The sequence below is a fragment of the Sarcophilus harrisii genome, chromosome 1 (genome assembly GCF_902635505.1).
Source record: "Sarcophilus harrisii chromosome 1, mSarHar1.11, whole genome shotgun sequence".
NCBI lineage: Eukaryota > Metazoa > Chordata > Mammalia > Dasyuromorphia > Dasyuridae > Sarcophilus > Sarcophilus harrisii.
Genome location: NC_045426.1, coordinates 80,685,639 through 80,697,806, shown reverse-complemented (window position 1 = coordinate 80,697,806; position 12,168 = coordinate 80,685,639). Strand labels below are relative to the sequence as shown.

Sequence of the window (12,168 nt, the reverse complement as noted above, 5' to 3'; positions counted from 1 at the left end):
ATGTCTAAAAGGAAAGGAAAGCGAGCGGGCCAAAGGCCTGGAGCCTGCTGATGGGGCCCTCCCAGGAAGCCAGCCAAGCATGACAGAGATTCTGGAAAGGCCTCCCTTCCTCCTGCTGGATTCCTGGCCTCCCCAGAGACTGGGCTGGGGAGGAATGGCCTCAAAAGGAAGTTTAAGTTAAGCTCTGGACTCGGAGGATCCCGGTCCTAACTTCCTCAGTTACCAACTTGTACTGTGGCTCTTCTCTGGGAGACTCAATCAGCTCAGACCCCCAAGGGGAAGTGTTTTATAAATCAGAGTGACATCTAATTGGATCATCCTCTCCAGAGCTAGAAGAGACCTCATTTTTCAGATATGGAAATAAATCCCAAACTCAAAGCTGAGATCCAAACCGAGCCCTCCCAACCACAGATCCAGACCTTGCCAGTATTTTAATTACTGCCACGACTGGGTTCCTCCAGTTTCAGCCACATACTCTAAAGCAGAGTCCCTTGTCCTCTCCCTTCCATCCCCATATGTCCTGGGAGCACAGCCAGGGCAGGTCACCAAGGAACAGGATCAGAACCCGCTCCTAGGCTACCATCAGCCTTTTCTTTCCACTCTCCTCATGGAGCTTCACAATAGCTTGGGCAAAAGTGACTTATCTGCTGGTGAAACTGAGGGGTCTGTATGGGGTGGGAGTGAAGGTGATATAATATGATTTTGTGGGCCCCTGATTTTGGGGGGCTTCTGTTCTGGCAGAGAGCCAGGAAATCCTGGAGTCTGCCTCAGAAAACTTCCATGCCCTGTCTGATTCTGAATAGACTATTTCTCAGTTCATAGCTGACTGATGATCTAGTCAGTGATAATCAAATGTCAGAGACTACTCCTCAGTCTGGAGACTAGTCCCTAGCCCTACCCTTGGGCCATAGAATTAATGACAATGATAGACTCCCTAGCCCTATCCTTGAGTCCTAGAATTAGCATATCTATGGTAGAAGCTGGATAAAATGTCTCTCCTTGCTTCTGTCTCTTTACTGGATCCCCTTAGAATTCAGTCTGCTTTGTAATGGCATACCATTACTTTCAATAAACTTTGCCTCTTGACTAGGAGATGTGTTCAAGCCTGCAAATTCTTTTGAGACACTTCATGACACCAGTCTGGGAAACTTTTGGAGTACCCCCTTTCCCAACGTTAACACAGGGTGATTCTGTCCGACAAAGTCCCTTAGGGCCAAAGTTAGAGCTGGGATTTGGAGCCAGATTCCCAGACTTCTTTCTGATACTTGGTACCTGTGGGCAACTTTCTTTTATTGGGACCTTAGTTTCCTTTTCTGTAAAATGAGAAGACTGTGTTCTGGGGGCTTTGCTAGCTCTAAACCCTATGCTCCAATAATCAGGATTTGTTTCACCTCACCTGCTGCCAGAGGTGACTTAATACCTCCCTAGATCTGGATCTAATTTTCACCCAGGGCCCCTTACCAGTGAAACTATGACACCAGAAGATTGTATTTAAAGCTCTGTTTCTGACTCTTTCTTCTCTCCTTTTCCAGACAACCAGTTGAAGCCCTCCTGTTGTCCTCTGTCTCTAGCCCCAAGCAAGACCCATTTACTCAGGCTATGGGGATAGGGATTGACCCTCCCTTTCCCAAAACATACACACACACACACACACACACACACACACACACACACACACACACCCCTTTCATTTTTAAACATCTCAGAGCTCCGTAAAGGAAGAAGAACACAGTGATGGACACACAGTCAGCACTTAGTAGGTGTCATTTTGCTATCCATTACAGGATATCCCCAAGCCATCCTACTGCTTATATAAGTGCACTTGTCCCAAGAGACTGTCCTGTGAGTAAATCCATAATTGTCTCAATTCTCCAAATGAAATAATCCATAAGCCAACTTCCTTCTGTTTGTTGATAGAGATGAGTTCCCTTCTATAAGAGAAAGTAACTATCCACAAACTATTCCACTTTTCTCTTTCTCTAAAAAGAAAGTGATCTAAGTAAGTAAAGTAATTTATCCCCACTGCTAATGACTTCAATGTCATGGCTTCACTTCCCTGATGTCATGGTCCTCTAGAAGAATGAAGAACAAACTACAACCTCTGTGAATAGAGCTGCGTCACTGGGAACTCAATTTTACAGGTTAGCTGAGCAACACAGCTCCTTCCTTCCTTTCTTCCTTCCTTCTTTTCTTCCTTGCTTCTTTCCTTCCTTCCTTCCTTCCTTCCTTCCTTCCTTCCTTCCTTCCTTCCTTCCTTCCTTCCTTCATCATACCGTTACCTGCAGGTACTTTGCCCAAAGAAATGTAATTTTTTTGTTTGTGGCAGTCCTTTTTGTAGGCCAGAAACTGGGAACTGAGTGGATGCCCATCAATTGGAGAATGGCTAAATAAATTGTGGTATATGAATGTTATGGAATATTATTGTTCTGTAAGAAATGACCAGCAGGTTGATTTCAGAAAGGCCTGGAGAGACTTACATGAACGGATGCTGAGTGAAACAAGCAGGACCAGGAGATCATCATACACAGCAACAGCAAGATTATATGATGATCAATTCTGATGGACATGGCTCTTTTCAACAGTAGGATGAGTCAGACCAGTTCCAATGGTCTTGTGATGAAGAGAGTCATGTACATCCGGAGAGAGTGATGAGGTTTGATGCAGGGCAGAGAGTTGTGGGAACTCCTTCTGGTTGGTGCAGGTCCAACGTGAAAGAATTCACCAACACCAAAAGTTAGACTGGCAAAAAGAAGTTTATTGGCACTGAGAAGTCAGCTTTTGCTAGGAGGCTGACTTCCAAGTGACAAAGTCCTGTCAGAGAGATAAACAGGGGTGTGTTAACACTTAGAAGAGGAGGGTCTTTTTTTCAGCGGGCAGGGTCCTGGCAGGCAGCTATGCCAAGGAGAGAGAGGGGTTCCTTGACAAGAGATGGTCCTGCTTCGGGCCTCTGCAAAGAAATGAGCCCCCAAATTGCCCTTTAAATAGGAAATCTGAGACTGAAATTTCAATTGAATGAGATTCCTTCAATATTGTCATTGTCCCCAGGCCTAGATGAGACCACTTACTGGGAATGGTCCTGAGCCAATTTTCAGCTCAATAGAGGTCCATAGAAATATCAAATCTAGATCTCCAGATAAATGGGACCACAAGTTCCAGCTAAGTAGGGAGTGGTCCTGGGCCAATCTTAATGAAACCCCTTAACAACCCTGAAGGGTGAGTCCCTGTCAGGAGAGTTTCTGGGCTCACCCCAAAGGTCAAGGAGGACAGTTTCAAGGTTCACCCCCATCAAGAGGATTGTGGGAACTGAGTGTGGATCACAACATAGTATTTTCACTCTTTGTTGTTTGCTTGCATTTTATCTTCTTTCTCATTTTTTCCCTTTTTGATTTGATTTTTTTGTGCAGCAAGATAATTGTACAAATATGTAGGCATATATTGGATTTTACATATATTTCTATCATGTTTAATATATATTGAACTACTTGCCATCTAGGGGAGGGGATGAGAGGAGGGGGGAAAAATGGGTTTTGCAAGAGGTAATGTTGAAAATTTATCCATGTATATGGGTTTTTGTTTTTGTTTTTGGTTTGGGTTTGGTTTTTTTTTTTTGGGGGGGGGTTTCCTGAGGCAATTGAGGTTAAGTGACTTGGCCAGGATCACACAGCCAGGAAGAGTTAAATATCTGAGATCACATTTGAACTCAAGTCCTACTGAATTCAGGGCTGGTACTTTATCCACTGCACCACTTAGCTGCCCCTTTCTTATTTCCTTTTTTTTTTCCATGCATATATTTTGAAAAATAAAAAACTTTAATAAAAAAAAGAAATGTAAAAAAATTTTTTTTGATCTCTAAAACCTCCCAAGATACAGGGATTTACCTGGTAGATTTCTGTCTTTAGGACCATGCTTTCAACCCAAATCACTCTGGCTGTTCTTGTTGATTGTCCAAAAATAGTTCTCGAGCCAAGCCCCAATTGATAATTGTTTGGGCCTTGATTGGCCCAAAATGAGTGTAAATAGCAATTGTTGTTTTGGCCAGAAGAATCTCCCATTCCAGATTGGATTTTTTTTTTTTTTATACTAAGTAAAAGAGACCTTTTTTGAATCAATTCTTACCTAACTTTAATCACTACATGAGTTTTGCCTTAGTCTAACTGAGACCTCTAAAGATTTAATTTTAAAAGGCCAAGATTTCCCACTGCATTTGAAGCTATCTCCAATTGTCCTGATCTATATATGGCCACTGCACCCAGATGCCTCTGGAGGAGGAAGTGAAGCTGGTGACTTTGCACAGCCCTCCCTCACTTATTTAACTCACTTGCATGTTATAGCATCACCTTCCTGATGTCATGGTCCTGTGTGGGACAATTTTATTCAAAATTAAAGTCTCAGGGGTGTCTCAAGGTATAGAACAGGAGCTTTATTAGGACCTCTTGAGAGCTGGGCAGTCATCCAACCTCTGAGCAAAAGGGATGTGTTCGGAGCCAGGAAAGAGCCGTCCCCCAGTGCCCACTTGCAATTTTTATACAGAAAACCCCAAGAAAAACCCCAGACTCACCCCCAGTACCCCTCATATACATTCTGATTGACTATGTAGGTTGTGCTCCCTGATTAGGAACTGGAATGTTGACAGTTATAAATCTTTCTTCCCCCCCTCCGCACCACATGATTTTTAAGAAACCAAAACTTAAGTCTGTAGGCTTGATCTACTTTATTTAGTCCATGGTTATGAGAGAGCTTCACTTCAGCTACTTGCCCTCAGTCCTCCTCAAGAATGAAAGACAAATAACTATTTATCCCTACACATCCTCTCATTCCCTATTTCTCAACTGGAAATTATCCCTTAGTCAGAAATTTTTGATCTTTTTTGGGGTCATGGGCCCTTTTGGTAGGGGCCCCTATTGGTGCTTATGAGCCCCTTCTCAGAATAAGGTCCTTAAATAATTGAAGGCAGGGCTAAATTTTAATTAGAGGCTAATGAAAAACAAAGATGTAATTTTTTCTCCATTCAAGTTCACATGCACCCCCACAAATACAAAACACTGAATTAAGAACAATGAACTTTCTTTTTCCCTTTCCCTTCAATTAACGCTAAAGCATCTCCTTTTCCTGGCTCTTTCCAGAAATTCTATCCCAAACTACCCCCAATTCCCTGCTTCTCCAGGAGTGATCCTCAAGTCGGGTCCCTTCCCTTTGTTCCCTCCTCCTCCTCCTTGATTCCCTTTAATCATCCTCTTATATTATCAGTGTAGAATTATCCATACATATGTTTTGAGAAATAAAACGCTTTAATTTTAAAAATGTAATTTTTATTTTGCTCCCTGACGCCTCACGAAATAGCTTTCTTTAGGACCCCCAGCCGGAACCACGGGCCCTGCTTGCTGACTGTCCCGCAGTAGATCTCATTCGTGGCCCGCCACTGTGTTCCTTTTTGGCCGGGGCAGGTGGGGTTGATGACTTGCCCAGGGCCACGGCTGGGACTTGCACTCGCGTCCTCCTGACTCCAGGGCTGGGGCTCCATCCTCGGCAGCGCCCAGCTGTCGCTGCCGCTTCCCTGCTTTCCCGGCTGCGGCGCCTTCCCCTCCCGGGACCCGCCTTGCGTTTATCCAGGGGGCGGCCCATCCACAAGCGCTGACAGAGTGCGAGGCGCGGACTGGTCCTGCGCCCGGGCTTGTGGGGCCTGCGGCCGGGGCCCTCCCCGGGAGCTCTCAGGGTCCGCGGCAGAAGTTTCGGTTGTAGAAGCTCCGGTTGTCGGTGGCCAGGGTGTTGCGGAGCTGCGCCCAGAAAGCGTCCTGGCCGCTGGGCTGCCGGGGCCAGAACAGGACCGTCTTGCGGCAGAGGCGCTGGCGGAGCCGCACGTAGCGGGACTTGCGCACCACGCGGTTGAGGATGACCAGCACCACCACGTCCTGCTTGTCCTCCAGCAGCCGCTGCTGCGCCAGGTGGAAGGTGGCCCGGAGCAGCCCGCTGACGCGCGGGGGGGCCGCCGGGCCCCGGGCCGACAGCACGAACAGGGTCTTGCGGCTGTGGTACACCGAGTCCCAGAGGTTCTCGATGAGGCTCTTCCCGGGCAGCCAGTCCCGGTCTTCCAGGCACAGCCGGAACCGGAGGCGCGCCTTCCCCCGGCCCCGGCCCTCTTCCAGGCGCACCCTCAGCTCGTTGTAAACCCAGTCAGCCACGGCCTCCTGGGCCTTGTCAAACACCACGAAGGCGTCGTAGTCGTAGGCCTGAGCCGCGGCCTTGCCCTTCTTCCACACCTGCCAGGCCAGGCCCAGGTGGAAGATGTACCAGAGGTCCCAGCCGAACAGCCGCTGGAGGGTGGGCGCGGCCAGGGTCAGCAGCGTGCCCGCCAGCGAGAGGGCGAAGCAGCCGCAGGCCAGCCTCACGTCCAGGCACAGGCGCAGGTCCTGCGCGAAGACGCTCTTCCCGTTGAGCGGGAAGGGGCTCCCGCACACCACCTGGTTGGTGAGGCCGGGCACGGCCGCCCGGATCTCCAGCAGGAAGTCCAGGAAGGTGGCGTCGCACTCGCAGTGCAGCGGGTTGGCCCTGATGTCCAGCTCCTGCAGGGCGGGGGCCAAGCCCCCAAACCAGCCTCGGTCCAAGGTCTTCAGAGAGTTGCCGTACAGGTTGAGGGCCCGCAGCTTGGTGGCCGGGGCAAAGAAGCCCTGGGCGATAAAGTCAATGCCGTTGTGGCTGAGGTTCAGGGTGTGGAGCCGGGTGCTGCTGGGGATGTGACCGGTGGCCAGGCGGCCCAGCAGGTTCCCAGACAGGTCAAGCACCTCCAGGGAAGGCAGCAGGTGCAAGCTGCTCCAGTTGAAGAAAGTGATGTGGTTGTTCTTGGCCCAGAGCAGGCGGAGGCTCTTGGGGAGGCAGTCCAAAGCCTGGTCTGGCAGAGTGCGGAGTTTGTTCTGGGACAGGTCCAGCGAAGACAGCTTTCTGAGACCCTGAAAGAAGTGAAGGTAGAGGTCCCCCTCGCTCCACATGCGGCTCAGCAGGTTGCCGCTAAAGTCCAGGGCCACTAAGGAGGTGCTGAAGAGCTTCTGGGAGACCCTCATGTAGATCTCGTTGTGCGCCAAGCTGAGATAGCGCAGGCTCGGGAGGTTGCCTATAAAGCTCAGGTTGTGGCCGATGCCTTGGGCCCGGAAGGACTGGCTGTTGTAGCTGAGGTCCAGAGCCTTGAGCCCAGGCAGTTCAGTGAACGCCTTGCCGTAATACAAATCCAGCTTGTTGTGAGACAAGTCCAGCAGCCACAAGCTGGTCAGGGGGCTGAACTGGGAGCCGTTGAAGGCCTGGGCGATGCTGTTGCTAGACAGCCTCAGGCATTCAACAGCAGACAGCTGATGGAACATCTCTGGCTGGATGGTCACCAGGTTGTTCCGGGAGAGGTCTAGGATGAAATTAGATGAGTTACAGCGGGGCATAAAGCCTTCAGAAAGGGGCTTGTCTTGGGAGGCCGTCTTCAGCCTTAGGAGAGGCTCGGAGCTGGCTACCGGTGCTCGGTTCCCACTGGTCGCCGGGCTTACACCCAGCACCTTGTTTTCCGACAAGTCCACGTATCTCAGAGAGCGGAAGTGACCGAAGATAGACAGTTCAGCCTTGCTGATGAAGTTCATGGGCAGGAGCAGCTTCTGGAAGGAGGGGAGTCCCAGCAAGGGCTGGAGGGTGGCCCATGTGAGGGATCGGAAAAAGATACCGGTCATATCCAGCATCTCCAGGGCCGTCAGATTCTGGAAGGAGGGCGCCAAGCGGAGCCGGGCGTAGGACACCTTCTTGTGGTAGTTGAAGGACAGGTTCAGCTTTTTCAGCTTGGGCAGGCTTTGAAAGGCCGTGGTGTTGGTGATATCCTCGGAGAGAAAGTTCTCGCTGAGGTCCAACACGGTGAGGTGGCCCAGGTTCTGGAACCAGCGGGGGTCGAGCTGACTCAAGGAGTTGTCCCTCAGGACCAAGCCCTCCAGTGCTCCCAGGTGACTAAAAGTGTCCGGGTCCACCTTGGGGTAGCCCGCGGGGCACTCCACGCACGGGTTGTAAGCGTGGTCGCAGCGCCGACAGTTCCTGCTGACGTCCAGCACGCGAAGGCCCGGGAACCCGGCAAAGTCTCGGAGGGACAAGCTGACGATGCGGTTGGAGGAGATCAGCAGCATCCGCAGGCTGGCGGGCAGCCCCCGCGGCACCGACGTCAGGTTGTCGTACTTGAGCGACAGCTTGGTGAGATGCCGCAGGCCGGCCAGCGCCCCCGGGGGCACGTCCACCTCCCGCCCGCAGGGGTTCTTGTAATAGCAGTTGCCGTCCATGTAGAGGGAGCGCAGGCCGCCGAGGCCCAAGAAGATGGCCGAGTCCAGCGCGAGGATCATGGTGTAGCTGATGACCAGGCTGGTCAGCGACGGGGGCAGCTCGGGGACCGAGGTGATGCTGTTCCCCGACAGGTCGAGGAGCTTCAGATTGGCTAAGCCCAGGAAAGTGCCCGGCTCGATGACCATGCGGCAGGGCAGGCGCAGGGCCGTGAGGTTGGTGGGCGCACAGTTCCATCGCAGCGAGAGCTGCCGCAGGCTACCCAGGTGGGCGAAATGCGCCGGGCGAAGGCGGCTGATGTGGTTGTGTCGGAGCAGCAGCGCGCTCACGTTGCCCAAGGCCGCCGGGGTGGCCCCGGAGAAGGAGGGCACGGTGCCCAGGCTCCTCCGGTCGCAGTCCACCACTCCAAAAGGCTGAAGCTCGCAAGGCAGAAACTGCGGGAAGTTGGTGGCAGCCAGAGCCAGTGCCAGGGGGAGCAGGAAAAAACGCAAGCCTAAGCAGCCACTTCCAGAGCCCTGCGGAGGAGCCCAGGCGGGAAAGAGAGGGGAGAGGTTACCAAACGGCTCCAGCGATGCCCTGCTCCTCCTCCCCTCCTTCTTTCCCAAAGGCCCATAGCCCGCGGTCCTCTCCCTCAGGCTACCCCGGCTCTCCGCCCTCTCCCCGCAAAATTTCCCACCCTACAGAAATATCTCATCCAGCACCATCATTTTGTATTGGAGGAACTAAGAAACCACTTCCAGAGCCTGCGTAGGAGCCGAGGCAGGGAGGAGAGAAGGGAGAAGTTACCAAATAGCTCCAGCCAGCCCCCTGGCCCACTTCCTCGGGCTCCAGCCAGCCCCCTGGCCCCCTTCCTCGGGCTCCTTAAAAGGTACCTTCTTTCTGAAAGGCCCTTAGCCCCCACTCCTTTCCTTCAAGCTCCCCCAGAACTCGGCCCCCTCCCCACAAAATTTTCCACCTTATAGAAATGTCTAATCCAGCATCATCATTTTATGTTGAAGGAACTTGAGACCAAGACAAATGGAGTGACTTGTTCAGGAACATTTAGCTGCTCATTGGTAGCACCCAGCCTAGGACCCCGAGGTCCTGAGTTCCAGTTCCAGGGCCATCTTGCCTTGTTTGCCAAGGTTTACTATACTGGAGATCATAACTAACTGCTTCCTTCTGTGGCCCCTGAGCCACAACTGGTAAATAAAGAACTCAAGAGGAAAGAGTTAGACAACAAGTGGCACAATGAATAGAGCCGCTGGCAGTCAAGAAGAGCTGAGATAAAATCCTATTCCAGACATTTATTAGCTGTGTGACCCTCACTCCCTCTGTCTCATTTCCTGCATCAGTAAAATAGGGCTAATAAAAGCAGCCGTGTTCAAGAAAACAACATATATAAAGTACTATATGAGAGCTTTTATTATTGTTGTTGTTGTTAATTTTTCTGAGCCTTATCCACAGGAGATAATCATTAAATGTTGAAGTGAATAGAAATGAAGCCCTAACTCTTAGAGCTAGAAGGCAGTAGACCTGGGACTTGAAAGGTGGGAAGATGGCCCAGGGGATAGAGTGCTGGGCCTGGAATCAGGAAAACCTGATTTCAAATACAGCCTTAGACATTTATTAGCTCTATGCCTCTGTACAAGTCACTTAACCTGTTTGCCTTAATCCCCTGGAGAAGGAAATGGCAAACCACACTAGTATCTTTGGCAAGGAAATCCCATGGATAATATTGGTCTGCTATGGTCCACGGGGTCACAAAGAATTGGGTGTGACTGAACAACCACAAAGAGTATTTTTACCCACAGTCTTAATAGAAAGCAGGAAATGATTCCTGGCTGACCAGACTGGTTTAGGAAAAACAAAACAGCTGCCAGGAGCCATCATCTCTGAGGCTTTGACTTTCTTCCAGTATGTGATTCCGTTTGGTTTTGACCCCTCAGATTAGGAGGCTGTCCTGCTTAGCCAGAGAAACCTCCCTGAAGGGCACAAGGCTGGGTCTGAAGGTTGCTGCCCATTGGACCCTCTCAAAGCCAGGGAGAAGAAGCAGCAGCAGCCTTAACTATGTGGAAAGGCCTCAAAAAAGAACCACACTGAACTTCTGACATCAGAGTTTTAGTTGCTGAGGTGCTCAGGATGAGAACTCTCTCCTTCCCATTTTTATTACATATGGGATTAAGGTGGACAAAAGGTCGCTTCTTGTCCCTCACTTCTCTTTTCCATCCTAAGTCTGATGTTTTCTGTTTCCCTGTGGTCAAGAAGGATTGATTTATCTCTTCCTTAGGCTCCCATCCCTGTCCTTTTACTCAACCTCCAAGAGGAGAGGAGAAACTGAGGACACTCATAGTGGACCCAGTTCTCTCTGGGAAGAGCTATCCTGCCTATGAGATGCTTGCCTATGGAGTTACTACTCCCATCTCATAGTCAGGGTCCCAGGCAGCTTTCTAATACCTTTAGCCTCAGGGAGCCCTGCACTAAAGCTACTGCATGAGGCAAAAAACTGTCCCTGGTTCACAGTCTCACACACACACAAAACTGTCCCTGGTTCACAGTCTCACACACACACACACACACACACAAAACTGTCCCTGGTTCACAGTCTCTCTCTCTCACACACACACACACACACACACAATCCTTCCACTCTGAGCCACTTGGGACCACCTTGATGCAGTAAAAAGAAAACTAGATTTGAGTCAAAGGGTTCAAGTAACAAGAATAGAGCAAATGTAGAAACATCTAGATTCCTCTGGAACATCCATCAGCTACCCTACCCAATTTCTCTTTCCCCCTTCAACCCCCAAACCAGCTCCTTTGTGTGTCCCAAACCTTTTCCCCGTATCCCAAAAACCAAAAGTCTTTGACACCATGAATCTGGCGGCCAAGATCTGAACTCTTACCATGGCTCTTTGGAGTGAAGGAAGAAGATTTGATCTGGTCACCACAGAATATCTGATCCAAGAAGCAAAGCTAGTAACCAACAGCATAAAATGGCGTGTTCTGAGTTTCTGAGAGCCTTGTGTGTCTGGCTTACTCAAAGGCAAGAGGAAGTGAAAAAATTGAATCAGGCCTTAGAAGCTCTACCAGTGTCTGCACCTCAAGACCCCTTTCACCCTAAACCAGCACCTGAGGTGATCCAGGGAGCTCTCTCTTATTCTAATCTCAGGATCTGACCCTCGTTGGGATCTCAGAACTTTCTCATCCAGTCTGGATCTTCTGTTGGGGAAGCTCATCTGGTTCCCAGGATGTGAACCTCTGTGACAATGAAAAACAGGGTAAATTTGCATGCATTTTATAATAGCAGTTGCCTAAAATATTCCCTCTCTACTTCCTTTCTCAGCTGGTAATTCAGTGGCTTAGAGACTTAGGAAAATCTGAGTTCAAATCTAGCTAGGTGTCCTTGGCAAGTCACTTGTTTTCCTTGGTTTTCTCATCTGTAAAATGGGTATTATAATAATAAAGATAATAGCTACTATCTCCTAGAGTTGTCATGAGACTCAAAATGAGACATTTATAAAGTTATTTAGCATAGTCCCTTTCACATACTGAGTACTATATAATCCCTTCCCCTCTTTCCCTCTCCCAGACTCACCTTGGGAGCTCAAGCAACACTGATCCCCACTGAGAAGAGGGGATCCTCTTTCCCCACACAGTCAATCTAGAAATCAAGCACCCTCCAAACTTAAAAAGGCAAGACAGACATCGCCTATCTCATGTTCTGGGAAGAAGTAGGTAGGTATAATGTAAAAGACATACAAGAGAGACCCACATGAAGAGGACTAAGAAAATTTGAGGAAGGAAAAGCAGAGAGCCTCAGAGAAATGAAAAGGATCCTAAACCACAGAACACCAAATGTCAGACTGGGAGGTCCTTAGACATAGAACATCATCAGCC

At 49.8% G+C, this 12,168-nt stretch overlaps 1 protein-coding gene across 1 annotated transcript; it reads right to left on the bottom strand.

Moving 5' to 3' along the window:
• Positions 1-4,962: 4,962 nt before the first annotated feature.
• TLR9 (toll like receptor 9) lies at positions 4,963-12,077 on the bottom strand. The gene is made up of 3 exons (XM_031958203.1): positions 11,867-12,077; positions 11,175-11,529; positions 4,963-8,804 (listed from the first exon to the last, which is right to left on the bottom strand). The coding sequence occupies exons 2-3, from the start codon at positions 11,259-11,261 to the stop codon at positions 5,709-5,711; spliced, it is 3,183 nt and encodes a 1,060-aa protein (XP_031814063.1). The 5' UTR covers positions 11,262-11,529; positions 11,867-12,077; the 3' UTR covers positions 4,963-5,708.
• Positions 12,078-12,168: the final 91 nt, after the last annotated feature.

Excerpts from the sequence above, each read along its gene's own strand:
- TLR9 (XM_031958203.1), bottom strand. The coding sequence starts at position 11,261 with ATGCTGTTGGTTACTAGCTTTGCTTCTTGGATCAGATATTCTGTGGTG. Across the intron at positions 8,805-11,174 it reads CTTCACTCCAAAGAGCCATG|GGCTCTGGAAGTGGCTGCTT; the intron begins GTAAGAGTTCAG and ends GCTCCTCCGCAG.